Genomic DNA, 15393 nt, shown 5'->3' with positions numbered 1-15393 from the left:
ATGCAAATCAGCAAATGGTTACCCACGAGTCAAATGGTTAATGGTATCGAGTATCAAATCCTAGTATAAAGTATAAACTGTATAGTGTATAATATTTAATACATTTAAAAAATATATAATTTTTTTTATAAAATTCTAAATGGGTTGACGGGTCAACCCATATATTTTTTGAGAAACTCATATATGACCCATTTAATAAACGGGAAGACAGGTTGGCGGATTGACGGGTTAAAAAATTTAACCCAAACCCGTTTATTTCGTGTTTTGTCGCGGATGTGTCAAGGACATGCCTACCTCAATCAAATATGTATATTGTCCCTTTTTTTTTTAAATGAAAATAAGCCCAATCAAATATTGCCGGCACCAAGTGGCCCAACTAGGGTTCTTTTTCATGATGATAACGATAAACCTTGCAAACCCCTTATCGTCTTCTCAAATCTGAACGACAGCAAGTAAAAAATTAGGGTTTATAGTTTACACTTGAAATTACTATCGATTATGATGCAAGGAACCGGAGTATCGAAGTCCATCGGCGCTTCTTCTACTGCCGCTCCTCCTCCACCTCCGATAAGGGGAGTAGGATTGGGACCAAGAGCTACAATGGCGGACGAAAAGGAAAAGGCACGCAAAGGATTAGCGAAGAAGAAGCTACCAACCGCAAAGGAGATGGTGGCACATTACGAGTCCCAAGGGATGCAACCTCAGGAAGCTTCTCTCAAAGTCATCGACGATCTGCAAAATCTTCTCCTGAGAGTCGTCAACACCAGCAAGAAAAACAATATGGACGCCGTCAACAACCGCCTTTTAAGGCTTGAATCGAAGTTGGATTCCAAGCCTGGGTTCCCCCAAACCCTAGCCATCGGTGTATTATCTGGAACAGTCGTTCATGTCTTCCCTCAAGTTATTTCTTCCGTCGCTCATATCTGGAATTCTGTTCGATCATCTACTTCTTCTACATGATGACGTACTTGTATATGTTTTGTTTGATTGAACACCATACCATGATTTCAATTTTAATTTTATTGGCTGATTTTTGGGATACAATTTTCTACCCAATTGTCTAAACTCTAAACTTCACGAAAATCCACTGTAGAACTTGTAGATATGCAACTGCAATCCCTTCCCACTAGTCATGATCTGGGTTTACACATATTCATTTGATTTATACACGAACAAATTAAATTAATCATAATTATCTTACATTATAATTAAAATAAAATAATGATATTAACTTTGAGAAAATAATACCAAAATAAATATATACCTTGTGTTTAGAAATAAACAAATTATACAATGTTAGATATCATATAGACTAATGATTCATTTGGTTGAAATGCATTTCAATTATGTAATTAAACACCACAAAAATAATAATAATAATAATAATAATAATAATAATAAAATAAAAAACCCATTTGCCAAGCTCAATTAAAATATGAGTTACTTAAATATAGCAAATTCAAAACTATTGGTTGTCATTTTATAATACTATCCTTATTAAAAAATAAGTTGACTCATCAACATGTTACACGTAGATATCTTATGTGAATAACATCATTGCATAAAAACATATTACCTTGTATAATGTCATAGTTCAAAATCAGTACATTGCTAAAATATTACATGTAGATGTCTTATGTGAATAACAACATTGCATTTACCCTTAGAATATATTTTTTATATAACAAGTAGCATGAAGATTTAAAGAAACAAGATGTGTTGGGAGTATAAGTTGGTGTTGTTTCAATATTCACATATGTCAGCAGGTACTATTACCAACATAGCCTGCTTCTGTGCTGTTGGTTAGCTTCCAACCCAAGGGCAAACTCGTCATTAATCCTTGGTGCTACATTCCACTTCTGCTCAAGTGAAGAGGAAACACTTAGAATTTTTTCCATAAAGTTTTTTAATTTCAGTCCCCTTTTTGCCACATTTAGCAAAACTATAAACCATAATAAAGAAGATGAAGCTTCTTGTATTCATGGAGGAGGGGGTAGATTAATGTAATCAGCTGCAAACTCTTCATCATTCTTACCCAACATATCTTGTAAACTACACTCACAATTTGAACCCTTTATTACCCAAAATCTTGGTTTTATCTTCTTCTCCAATGAATAGCTAAAATATCTTGGATACTCAACCACCTCTTTTAATGGCTTTTGCATTGTGTTCACTAAAAACTCATATTTTGGCTTCAAAACCTCTTCAATACTATACCCTAACAATGGTGAAAACTTCCTCACCATAAATGCAATTTCTCTCTTCGATAGCCCAATCTTCAACAAATACATCATTCTGGAAACATCAAGTTAATATAATCAATATAAAGTATAAACATGAAATGATAAAAAAAGGTTACCTTGGATGTAGAGATTTGTTGACATCGCATACAAGAAGCTCTGGATATTTTCTGATTACACGAGGAAAATGATTCTTGGAAACACCAATTTCAGAAAGGAATTCAACTTTCTTTTTCAAAGTTTTATCAATATTTGCCATGAAAATCTCTGGGCATCTGCCAAGAATTCTTCCAATGGTTTCTTCTTCAAGTCCCAAATCTTTTAAATAAGAAACCACCTTGCAAAATTCTTGGGGCTTTTGAATTAGTAGTTGAGGACTAGTGGCAATAACTTGGTGTAACATCTTATCTGTAACACCCAATTCAAGAAATTGATCAATCATCAACTTCAGTTTTCTAACTGAACAACCTAAAATAAGTGGCCAGCTCTTGATTGCTCGATGAATGCTAACTACTGCCACCTGTCATGAAATCTTGTCACTATTGACAATTTACCATATATCAATTTTGATATTTGAGCATAAGTTATCATACATACCTTCTCTGCATAAAGAAAAGAAAGGATTTCCTCATAATTTTTCTCTATGCTTGTGGAAAGAATCCAAGGGTATTTCAGTAACATCTTACCAAACTCCTTATCCTCTCCATACACCTAAATATGAAGAAAAAAACTTACATTTTAACAACATTTTTTCACTTTACTGATAAAAGAAAACGGTATATATCGAATCAAGAATTGCATTTACATAATTGCCACCATGATAGAAAAGTTATAAACATCATCATACCTTTGTAAAAAGCTGCATTCTTGGTTTGATTTCTTTCTTAATGTCATAGAAAAGAATTGGAGGGTGCAACAGAAGAACATTTCTTATGCAACCTTTAGGGACTCCAATAGATTCAAGAAAATCTACCATTGGCTTTATAGTGGATTCTACAGAGAGCAAAAGAAGTCTGGGAAATGATTCGATCAGGTACCGAAAAGATCCATCTCCTGAACTTAACAAATCTAGACCTCCACGCCTTGCTTGAATCTATATCAATGGCAGAAATTAAGAAGCAATGAGGTGGAGAAGCAAACGCAATAAGATGGTGATTTACCAAAGCATAGGAATGTCACCTTCTCGAGAAATGATAAGGTCTGTTGCACATCTTCATCAACAGGTACTGATAAGTGCATCATCATTCTTCGACCACTCCTTCCAATTGGCACTATTCCATCAACATCAGAGAATAATATTTGCTTCAGATATTTGACCTATATGCAAATGCCAAATCATAATTAACTTTACCAGGTAACAGAAGATCATCGAATTAGGTATGTAAGTAAGCAAGAGAAGAAAGACAAAGAAAATGAAGAATATAATACCTTGTGGAGGAGGTTAGGAGGGGTGTGCGAAGAGAGATAACGAGCAATATGCATCGCGGAAGGAAGAGGAAGACCCACCATGCTTTCCAGCAGAGGAACCAAACCTTTATCCCCTTTCTGTTTTCCCATATCAAAAACCTTTTTCTTGTAACCAGAAATCGATGAACAGGTGGTGGTTAAGCTGCTTGTAGTTGTAGTGGCCGATTGGAAGAGTTCATCCAAGTCACGAACGCTATCCATCAACATTTCCAGATACTTTGGCGATTTCATAGCGATTTCCATAGATTCCTCCTTTGAAACTCCATTTTCCTGTAGAATCTCAGATACAGCCTCTCTTGCTGCTTGTTTATGCTGTTCATCTTCATAACCCCCGTCAGAAGCAGTAGTAGAAGAAGAAGACGAAGAAGAAGAAGACAGCGGACGGCGTTGTGGTCGACGGGAATCGTCGTGAAAATAAGCAACAACGCATCTGTTGTGCAACAAAGGGCAAACAGGATCACTGTCTTGCAAATGAATTGGGGATGATGATAATAAGAAACGTCGACGAAGATGACGAGAATAATCACCAGGTAATAGCATCCAATTTGTTGGACCCTGAAACAGAGTTGAAGGTTGCATATCGGCTATTGCAACCATCAATGTCGACATCTGCCTAAAACCCTTCCAGCCCCGTCTGCAACAAAAACCCTTGGATGTGTTTCATTACCCACCCTTTCTCGTCAATAGAAACTAGAGAGGTTCAAATATTTTTTTTTGTTGGAAAAAAATTACATGATACTATTGGGAAAAAAAAAATTATGTTAATTTTTAACCAAAAAAAAAAAAAAAGTCATTCATGGATGTTTGGGATTTGCTTAATTAACGCATTAAACATTGTTTGATAGAAGTGCTTATAATGAAAAAGAGTTTAGATTAATTTGTATGGTTAATAAAAAGCTATTGATAAATTGCTTCTTTTAAATTGGATTAACTTATAGTCATTTTAGTGGATCACTTTTCAAAAATTAAGAGTGTGACTTTTTATGAACTCTTTTTTTATGGTAATAAAACTTGTTTTCAAAAGTATTTTTCTAATTCCCATTTTTAAGCTTATTGGCTTTTTTTGAATAAAAAAATATTTAGAAGTGCTTATATAACGATAAAAATGAATAAAAAAATATTTAGATTAATTTATGTGATTGATAAAAAACTATTAGTTGATAAAAAAACAAAAAAAAATATTAAATATTAAAAAAAAATAGGTTAACTTATAGTCATTTTGATGAAGTCGATCACTTTTCAAAAGTTAAGAATCTTTGACTTTTTATTAACTCTTTTTTTATGGTAATAAAACTTGTTTTCAAAAGCATTTTTTTTTAATTCCCACTTTTTAAGTCTATTGACTTTTTAAAAAAACTAATAAGTCAATAAGTATTTCTCATACTCAATCTCAAACACCCCTAAAGTCATCATTATTATAAAGGTTATTCCCTATCCTTCATCTCCGATTACACCATTCGAGGATAAATAACTAGCGGTATAATACTTTGATTTGTCATCGGTGACACCAATACTTGCTAAATCTTCGGCAACAAACACAAGAAATCCAATCGATCAACCTTGATTATTACCCACCTCAAGAGACCTAATCAACATTTACAAACCTACTTCATTAGTGTTGTGGTTGTCATAGGGATGTTAATGGTGATAATAGTGTTTGTAGTCGAGAAGAATATGAAGTTTATCTCAACAAGATTTCCATTGGTGTTGGTTGAAAACTCTAGTGCGAATTTGATAGTCATGAATTTCACATTCTATTTGATCAAAATGACATTTTCTTTCGCTTCTATTGTCCTCGCACATCCCAACAAAACTGTATGTCCGAACGTATGATTTGCACCATAAATAACATCATACATAATTTTTTTTATTCCAAACTCATATTGTTGGATCTATATGCTCAAGAATCATTATTGAGTGATATTGCTAATAACATATGATCCAATAGGGTCTCACATTAATCAAGTTGGTACTTATTGAATATTTATTAAGTATTTGATTATTAATAAATAAATTCAACTCTTGTCTACTTCTACTCTAATAAAAGAAGGTTTTTTGTCACATGTCACACTCTCATTCAATTTGTCAAATGTCGTTTTGTGGTTATTTTGAATTAATTTCTTTTCCACATGTCATTTTATGGGTTTTTCTATTTTAATAAATTTCACATAATATTTTAATGTAATAATATTGTAATAAATATAGTAATAAATGAATATCAATTTCATTAATGGACTTACCTTCTTATTTCAATATTCTCAAATTAAAGCTCATTAGTTTATTTTGTTTATTTATTTAAATTATTTCTTTAAATTTAATAGACGAAAAACATTTCAATTATAATAATTCATTATTTTTCTTATTTTCTTATAAATTCAAAGTTCTCAAATATGTTGATATTTATATTTAACTTTTTTTTTTAAATTAACCCATGTATACATGGGTCTCACAACTAGTATTTAATTAAAAAATAATTATTGTTTTATGAAAATGATAATAAAAGAAACAACAAACTAGTCATTATATCATATGATATGATATAATAAGTCATGTACAAAGTTTTGGACATTTTGGTTAACCATGATTAAATTAATGAGTTACTCTATCATGGTTAAATAAGTTAGGAGACAATTTTGGTCTCATACTCAACCCATGGCTGAAAGTTGTAGGAGTGTGTGAGGTTGCTTGCCAACCTCCCTTCTCTTGCTTCCCCATGTTTTATGCTTTTAGAATACATTTTAGTATTTTATGGGGTTTGACTTTACCTAGCATGAAATTGTTAAGAGAGTGTCTTGCATGTGTTTGAGATAGTTTTTACCACTGAATTATCTATTCTTTTTCACAAAAAGTTGTGGGTTCCTTAGCTCCATACACTCTCACTTTTGAAGTTTGATTCTTGGTCTTTTGGTGCTTCACTTTGTGTCTTCCTTTAGTATTTATTCCTTTAAGCACTTAAAGGCTTAAAGAACAAAGTAATACAAGAAAACAAACTAATACAAAGGATGATGCTATAATAGAAAAAAAACAAAATAATATTTAAAGTACATTGCTATAATTGGAAAAAAAAAGATGCTATAAATACTATAAATATGAAAAAGAAGTGAAAATAAAATGCTTTAATAAAAAAAATAATAAAAGTACATTATTATTAACATAACTACAAAGGTTATTAATAACAACATACGTTTATTAGTTTGTTTATTAAAGCATTCTATTTTTATTTCTTGTTTATATTTATAATAGAAAACAAACTAATAAAAGTACGTTGTTATTAAAAGTATGATTCTATAATAGAAAAAAACAAAATAATATTTAAAGTACATTGCTATAACTAAAAATAAAACAAAAACAAGATGTTATAAGTACTGTAAATATGAAAAAGAAGTGAAAATAGAATGCTTTAATAAACAAACTAATAAAAGTACACTATTAATATACTTTTATTAGTTTGTTTATTAAAGGATTCTATTTTCATTTCTTTTTTATATTTATAATATAAAAAAATAATAATAAAAGTATATTGCTATTAAAAGTGTGTTGCTATTAACATAACTACATAGGTTATTAATAACAACGTACTTTTATTAGTTTAAGTCTCTTCTTTATAATCATTAAGAGCCTAGAAATATCCGCCCGAAATTGATTTAGAAATTAATTTTAGGTTGTCCCCGTTTTGGGACTGCTTTTTGAATACTTTATCTCATTTAGGATGTGAATGTGTATTGCATGATTGTTTGTTTAAGAAAAATTTGGGTTTTCATTTTCTCTTTGCTCCATGGGTATATATTTCTTTATATACTTGGGAGCTAAGGGGAAATGCCGCCAAATTTTTCTCAAACAAACAACCATGCAAATTCATGAGATAAGGTATTCAAAACGTGGGTTTAGAAGCCTACCCTTGTGAATACTGTAACGCCCGTGTTTTGGGACTAAACATTAGTAGATGATGTAACAGTCTGGGTCAACTATTGTAACTCTTTTTGAAGTAATAAAGATGAAATATTTGAGTATTATGTGAATTATGTGAATTTAGGTGTTCTATACTTAATTATAAGGTATAATTAATAAAGAATAAAAATAAGCGTTAAAATTAAAGTGTGAGATAAACCCTATATCTTTACATAAAGTTATAGTGGTCGAAACAAGGATTCCAGGGATATAAAGAACGGCAAAATCCGAGTTATAACGAAGAAGTTATGACCTGTTGAAGTTTCGCGACGGAACCGGCACGGCACCGAGAAGCGTAAATAGTGAATTTACGATAGAGCGACTTTTAGCCTTAGCAATCTAAACGAAATTCATAGAATATGTTAAACCGAGAGCGTCCATAAAAAGAACGCCCAAATCTGACTTCGTATGAGGAAGTTATGATTTTTCGAAGTTTCGGCTTAACAGTGTACAGCCCGAAGTTCGAATATTAGATCGAGTGGTTTTTAGCCAACACAACCTAAACGAGAATCGAAGATCTCGTTAATAGTAGCACATCGATAAAAAGACAGACGAAAACGGACGTAGGATGAAGAAGTTATGGATTTTTAACGGACCAACCCTGTCCCGGCCTGTTAAGAATATAACTTTTAAAATAATGTCAAAATTAGCCGACAGAGTCTAAACGAAAGTTGTATAGTACGTTCCCGCCTACGCGTGGATATAAAGAACGTCAAAAACGGAGCTCGTATGCGAGAGTTATGATTTTTAGAAGTCGGAAAGGGAAATTGCGAAACCTGGTGTGAGATGATGACGTGGCTCGATCTGGGCCATCCGTTGCTGATCTCGATACCTGCTTCGGATGACGACACGTCACCCTTCGCACTACGCCCTGCGTCCGAGATCGTGTACGCCCAGCGTACTTCGGTCTTGTGCGGTCCGAGAGATGGCCACGTAGCCCCCACCGAAACGAAACCACCTGGCAGCCTTATCCGAGTTACGCCCAACGTAAGGCCTTGGTACGCCCAGCGTACGTCCGAGGTCTGGCCTATAAAAGTCATGCGACGACAGCCGACTTCTTCACTCATTCCACCACAACTTTCTCTCTCTACTTTCTCTCACTACCCCCTAACCCTCCCCCCCCCCCTAAGCCTACGTAAACCCCCTAGCACCCGAAGGAAGCCCCGAGGCTCCCGGAGTCCCGAGAAAAAGGGTCTTTCGGTTCGGAAACGCTGCTCCAAGCGAAGCCTGGTTTTCGAGAAAGCCCGTTGTAAGTGAGCTACGCCTACGCTATTTTTAATATAGCTTCTAATTAATTATAGTAACATTATTAGGACCTTAAAATAATTATTTAGGCTATTATTATGAGTTATATAAGAGTGTTGCTTAACGCTTATATAATAGTAATAATGGCTAGACTATTAATTAGTCTCGGTAAATATTAGACTAAACCCTAGTGGTAATGATACTAGGTTTTGTCGAAGGAAATTGTTTTAAGAGTAACGAAGTGTTGTCCGAGTACTGAATCACCACCTTAAACAAGTGAGTGCATAGTTACTTTCATCTTACACATAGATATGAAGTATTTTATATAAATTACGTGCTACGTGTGTATATTATTTGTATACTTGCTATCTATGCTGGATGAACGATTTTATACATGTTTTAAATGATTTAAGTTGTATATGTATTTTATATCTACAAAATGTGTTGTGTAAAACATGGGTAGATGTAATAGTTGCTGTGTGACAAAATAAAATAATGAGAGGCCTCGTTATAGATGTTATTGATTATCCAGTCATCTAGCGGAGTATAGATGACGACCACGGACTATTCTAGACAGTCCAGTGGAACGCTAGCAGACTCGCAACCTGTAGGTGTTTATTTGAACTGTGTGCTCACCAGCAGTACTCCATCCCCCACATGGTTGCCTTATTTGACATGAATTGCTGAGGAACCCTCGAAGCATGTGTTGTCACCCTGATGAAAGTCCTTAGACTAGGTCCCTCGTGTTAGATGTTTTAGGGACGTAAAGTGAGGATAACGGGAAGGGGTAATCGGGTTTGATTGGTTTGATTAAATTAATAAACTTATTTATTGTGGGTTGAAAACCCTATGTGCTCATCAGGCTCCCAAGCCTGACCCACTCAGTTTCTTGTATTACAGGTAGTGGCGCAAGAGCATAGATATTTGGATGAGAGATAAGGGATTGTAGGCCTATAAATATGAAATAATGTAGTAAGGCTTACATTGTACTGTTTATGCTTTTGATCTGTATCGAACATGACATCCCAAGGTTTTTAATGAAATACATTTCTTTGGAAATGCTTTGAAAAATCTTTATCATATTTTATTTTGGGAAAAAATTTGGCAACACTTTTATTTAAAATATTACTCTGATTTTTAAACAAAGCATAAACAAATTTGGTCTTTTCTGGCCGTGAAAATGGGGATGTCACAGTTGGTATCAGAGCATTAGTTTAAGCGAACTAGGAATTTGTAGGATTTCTAGACTTAAACTTAGAATGCTAAGCGATGATTGAGAGGTGTGAGCACTAGCTTATTTTAGGAATTGTGCCTAAAATGCTTTTATGTGCTAAGTGCTTTGTGCCTAATATGTTGTTATTTGTTCGGATCTATGGTCTGTTGCCGATCGGATTTGGAAACATTATGTGTTTAGGATTCTAAACGTACGACTACGATATTAGAACTAACATGTAAACGTTTCGGAGTGATAAGGACGGTTTAAACGACTATCGTAAATAAAGATCTAAATTCACCTTATTCGGTGTATAGATCGAAATGGCAAGAACCCGCAGTGGAGCCGGGAATGCAAATGGAAACAGAAACCAACCTCTAGTGATTGAGCAAATACCGGTTGTGGTAGCCGCTCCTGAGCCAATAACGATGGCCGGAGTGCAAACGATGATCCAGATGATGTTGGATCGTCAAATGGAGGAAACCAGACATTTGCTCCAACAGAATCGAGAGGAAGCTACCATATCGATCGAACAGCCCGAGTTGAACGAAGGGCAGTCTGAGGAGGGGAACTACAGCAGGACCGTTGGTCAAGCTGATCCGCCAGTGAATAGGAGGAACAACCAAGACGACGGAGTCGAAGGAAACAGATGCAAGTACAAGGATTTTCTGACTTGCAAGCCATTGACTTTCACTGGAAAGGAAGATCCGATCGGAGTCATGGATTGGATCTCGGAGATGGAGTTAGCTTTCATGACGTGTGGTTGCAGAGGCAAGTTACAGACCACCTTTGCCAGTACGCCAGTTCAGTGGAGGCGCGGTGCGTTGGTGGAACACCCTGGGGAAGACTTTAAGACCCAATGAGCCCCTGCAACTGACATGGGCAGAATTTTTGGTGCAGTTCAAACGCAAGTACTGCTCAGCCCAAAACTTGCTTGAGCTAGAGAACCAATTCCAGACCCTGAAGAAGGGAAGCATGTCGATTGATGAATACACCAACAACTTCACGGAGAAGATGGAGTTTGCCTTGCGTTTTGTCCCAGATGAACTAACAAAAATTGACAAGTACGCCAAGGGACTCCCATGGGAGTATGTGGTGCCGGTACGTCAGACACATACTCTGGAGGCAGCTATCTGGGCTGCCAAGTCTGTGGAGGATATGATCAAGGGAAGAGCTGCCAGCAAGGTTGAGGTTGGCGAGAAAAGAAATTTCAAGGGGTCTGCTAAACCCAACAAGAAGAGCTAGTTTAGTTCAAAGAAGTTTGGAGGAGGAGGGAATGAAGCAAAATGGTGCGAGAAGTGTAAGAAGAAGCACTTCGAGAAGTGTAGCGAATAGGTGACCTGCTACAAGTGTAGGAAGACAGGGCATTATGCCAATGAGTGCATCGCCAACAAGAGGGTATGCTATGAATGTCGTGAAGAAGGGCACATTGCTAAGGATTGCCCGAAGAAGAAAGAGGCGGCAAGGCCCAACATTCCACCAAAGCCGAAGGCGAGAGCCTTCCAGATGACGCTCGAGGCTGCAAAGGAGGCAGCAGACATCGCTTCAGGCACCTTTCTTGTAAATGGATTGCCTGCCAATATACTGTTCGATTCCGGAGCAAACTACTCCTTTGTATCGCATAAATTTGGTGGGAAACTAGCATTACCTGTAGAAAAACTTGATAATGCCCTAATTGTGGAAGTTGCCAGTGGCAAATTCGTACCTGTTAGTGATCGTATTAGGAACATCGTCATCGACCTAAATGGAAATGAATTCCATGAAGAGCTGTTGCCCATAGAGTTGAACGGTTTCGACATCGTTCTGGGAATGGATTGGCTTAGCGCCAAAGATGCCGAGATATTATGCCGGAAGAAGATAGTAAGGGTAAATCCCCCTGGAAAAGAGTCATTTATGGTGTACGGGGACAAACACAGAGTAAATTCTGGAATCGTCTCCCTGATGAAAGCCAGGAAATGTTTGTCTAAGGGATGTGCATCGTATTTGGTATTTGTTATCGATGCTAAAAAGGAAAAGAAGGAAGTGCAAAACGTACCGGTCGTGTGTGATTATCCAGAAGTCTTTCCCGAATATCTTCCCGAATTACCGCCTGATAGACAAGTGGAGTTTTGGATGGACTTGTTACCAGGGACGACACCAATAGCAAAAGCACCGTACCGACTAGCACCGACAGAGATGAAGGAGCTCATGACGCAACTTCAGGATTTGTTGGACAACGGTTTCATCCGACCTAGTTCATCACCATGGGGAGCTCCGGTGTTATTCGTGAAAAAGAAGGATGGAAGCATGAGAATGTGTATAGACTACAGAGAGCTGAACAAGGCAACGGTGAAGAACAAGTATCCATTGCCAAGGATTGATGACCTATTCAATCAGCTGCAAGGTTCGAGCTATTTCTCAAAGATCGATCTCAGGTCAGGATATCATCAACTGAAGGTAAGAGAGCAGGATATTGAGAAAACTGCATTCAGAACGAGATATGGACACTACGAGTTCTTGGTTATGTCGTTTGGACTAACCAATGCTCCAGCAACATTCATGGATTTGATTAACAGGGTTTGTAAACCATTCCTCGATAAATCCGTGATAGTGTTCATAGATGACATTCTAATTTACTCGAAAAGCCAGAAGGAGCATGGCAGACACTTGTGAGAAGTGTTAGAAGTCTTGAAGAAGGAGAAGTTGTATGCAAAGTTCTCCAAATGTGATTTTTGGATCCGAGAAGTCCAATTCTTGGGTCATGTGGTTAACTAAGAAGGGATAATGGTTGACCCAGCAAAGATCGAAGCTGTGATGAAGTGGGAACGACCGAAAAGTCCCACAGAGATTCGAAGCTTTCTAGGATTAGCCGGATATTACCGATGATTTTGTTGGATTAATGTCTAAGTCCATAACTATATTTGGTATGTACTTGACCCGACCCGGCATGGTCCATTTGGGTTGCACTTCACCGGCACAATTTATATGGATAGTCTTTTGAGAATAATATATTTATGATTTATATTAATATATTATAAGTACTAATATATTAATATGGAATCATATTATTTAATTAGTATTGATCAAGAATTAATTTAGAATTAATTAAGTGATCAAAAAGAACTAATTAAATATGGACTCTTATATATATGGAATGGGCCAAGTTCATTTAGGTTGGGCTAAGCTTTCATGGATGGTCCATGGAGCTTTTAACCCATGGATCCTATGTAAATGAAAGGTCATGGGTATTAGGGTTTACATGGATGTAACCCTAATCCTCCATAATATATAAAGGGGTCCTTGGCTCACAAAATTGGCACAAGTGTGTGAAAATAAGAGTGGGCCGATTTTAGTGTGCATACATATTCTCTCAAGTTCTTCCAAGCTGTTTTGGTGATTTGTGATTCCATTTGAGGCTTCCACACTATTGGGGCTAAGCTCTTAAAGCTTGAAGACATCAAGCTACATCAAAAGGTATGTCATCTAACTAGAACTTTGTAGTATAGGTGCTTCATAATATGCTAGTTAGGATGAAACCTTGGAATAGTTAATATTTGCATGTATAATAGAGAAAACATAGATCCAAGGTTTATAGGGTTGCATGTACACCATAGGAGTGTTAGAATGCTCAAAACCCAACAGTGGTATCAGAGTCATGGGTTGTTTTCTGTTATATTGATGCAAATGTTTTAGTTTCAAGTTGAAAAAAAAGGAAAAAAAAACACGACGTTTGTCAAATTTTAAGATAATTACTTGTTTTGTGAAAAACGAATTATTTGTAAAATTTGAATCATTTGTTATATGAGTTGAATTAGGTCAAATTTAGTAAAAGATAAAATGATATGATTATTTTATTAGTTTTAAAAGTTTGATCTAAATGTTTTAAGGAGTTACATATTTTGTCATAAAATTTTGGAGCTCAAAAGTTTTTTTTAAAGTTGTGATCTTAAGGGTTTTTGAAACTTCCATAAGTTATGGATATGAAAGTTTTTTTTTAAAAAAAAAAATTTGATTCAAAGTTTTTATGGGGTTACAAAATTTGGTTTTAATGTTTTAAAGAATTCCATAACTTGTTCTTAAGTTATGGAACATGGAAAGTTTCATCATAAAACACCATTAATTCCATAAGTTATGGAATCCAAAGGTTTTCAAGAATTACAAAACTTGCCCTCAAGTTTTGGAATTTGAAAATTTTTTTTTATGAAAAAATGAATTGAATTCTAAAACTCTTGGGTTCATAACTTAAACAATTAATTAAATGGTTTTAATTTTGAGTTTAATAATTGGAATTATGATGTTTTGTTGAATAGTTCAAATTAACTCTTATGGACTTTATTAATAGTTAATTAAAGCGTTTAATTAAAAGAGTATTATTAATCCATAAATATATGGTTCGAGTTTAATTAAATTAAAAGTCTAGTTTAATTAATAGATTAAACCACCAAGTATTTTAAATGTCTAAAATACACCCTTATACTATTATAATATTAAAAGTTTAATATATTATATGTATAAGAGCAAGTCGTCTTACCATTAGTAGGCCTCATTCACAAAGCCGGTCTATAAGAGGGGTATAAGGTTACTGCCTATAAAATGGCAGTTTAATGGGTGTCCACTCTCATTCACCGCTTCCTTGACCGGTGGAGGGTCGTTAGCCGAACAGGTAGGACAAGGACTATAATTCTCCCTTCATTATAAGTATAATGATAAATACTAAGTAACTAAACACTTATAAATTCCCGATCTTAGTTACTTAGGAAAATGTGAATAAGGTGCTAATCCATGAATTTGCACTTTGTTTAAGCTGTTAGTGGAGCGTGTGTGGTTAACCGACACACTAACCTGGACTTAACAAGGTAGGCAAAGGGTAACTTAATGTTTATCATAGTATCGTTGGAGCGTGTGTGGTTAACCGACACATCGATTGAGGGGTAAATATTAAGGGTACCAAGTATATTTGCATGGTTACTTCACACCTTGTTTTGTGATCCTCGGCATCCCAGTCACAAAACCTGAAGCGCACACTCGAGATTGAAACATGCCATTGAAAAGTTCAATGAATCTCAAAAGAATCTAGGAGTTTCTAAACCAATTAAAACCTAATAATACATTTCGTTTATCTTGGTGGAAATTGGTGAATCGTCATTCACCTACCTTCAAATATTTTATAGCTTGGATTACGGCATCCCTCTTCCAAGTTATAAAATAGTTTGTTGGGTCCTAGCCTTAATATATCATATTGGGTGTTATATTAAGGACTTAAATCAACTTTACGTGAATTTCTCCCATTGTTGATGTCTG

General features: G+C 35.3%; 2 protein-coding genes across 2 annotated transcripts; one reads left to right on the top strand and one right to left on the bottom strand.

Annotated features, from left to right (window-relative positions):
- Positions 1-348: 348 nt before the first annotated feature.
- LOC145168776 (ribosomal protein-like protein) lies at positions 349-1044 on the top strand. Its single transcript, XM_079087478.1, has one exon. It carries the CDS (start codon positions 499-501, stop codon positions 958-960), a length of 462 nt encoding a protein of 153 aa, XP_078943604.1. The 5' UTR covers positions 349-498; the 3' UTR covers positions 961-1044.
- Positions 1045-1540: 496 nt separating this feature from the next.
- Positions 1541-4393, bottom strand: LOC145108149 (Mitochondrial transcription termination factor family protein). Its single transcript, XM_079045145.1, has 6 exons — positions 3669-4393; positions 3420-3557; positions 3088-3333; positions 2838-2951; positions 2360-2760; positions 1541-2295 (listed from the first exon to the last, which is right to left on the bottom strand). Exons 1-6 carry the CDS (start codon positions 4314-4316, stop codon positions 1980-1982), a joined length of 1863 nt encoding a protein of 620 aa, XP_078901271.1. The 5' UTR covers positions 4317-4393; the 3' UTR covers positions 1541-1979.
- Between the last annotated feature and the right edge of the window lie 11000 nt (positions 4394-15393).

The sequence above is a fragment of the Lactuca virosa genome, chromosome 4, assembly GCF_052849685.1.
Source record: "Lactuca virosa cultivar CGN04683 chromosome 4, Lactuca_virosa_CGN04683_v6, whole genome shotgun sequence".
Lineage (NCBI taxonomy): Eukaryota > Viridiplantae > Streptophyta > Magnoliopsida > Asterales > Asteraceae > Lactuca > Lactuca virosa.
This window is presented reverse-complemented; position numbering and strand designations above follow the sequence as displayed.

What these genes read in the sequence shown, in the direction of transcription:
- LOC145168776 (XM_079087478.1), top strand. Translation starts at nt 499, where the DNA reads ATGATGCAAGGAACCGGAGTATCGAAGTCCATCGGCGCTTCTTCTACT.
- LOC145108149 (XM_079045145.1), bottom strand. Translation starts at nt 4,316, where the DNA reads ATGTCGACATTGATGGTTGCAATAGCCGATATGCAACCTTCAACTCTG. An exon ending in CCTTATCATTTCTCGAGAAG is followed by an intron (nt 3,334 to 3,419) that starts GTGACATTCCTA and finishes CCATTGATATAG; the next exon opens with ATTCAAGCAAGGCGTGGAGG. An exon ending in GAATGCAGCTTTTTACAAAG is followed by an intron (nt 2,952 to 3,087) that starts GTATGATGATGT and finishes CTTCATATTTAG; the next exon opens with GTGTATGGAGAGGATAAGGA.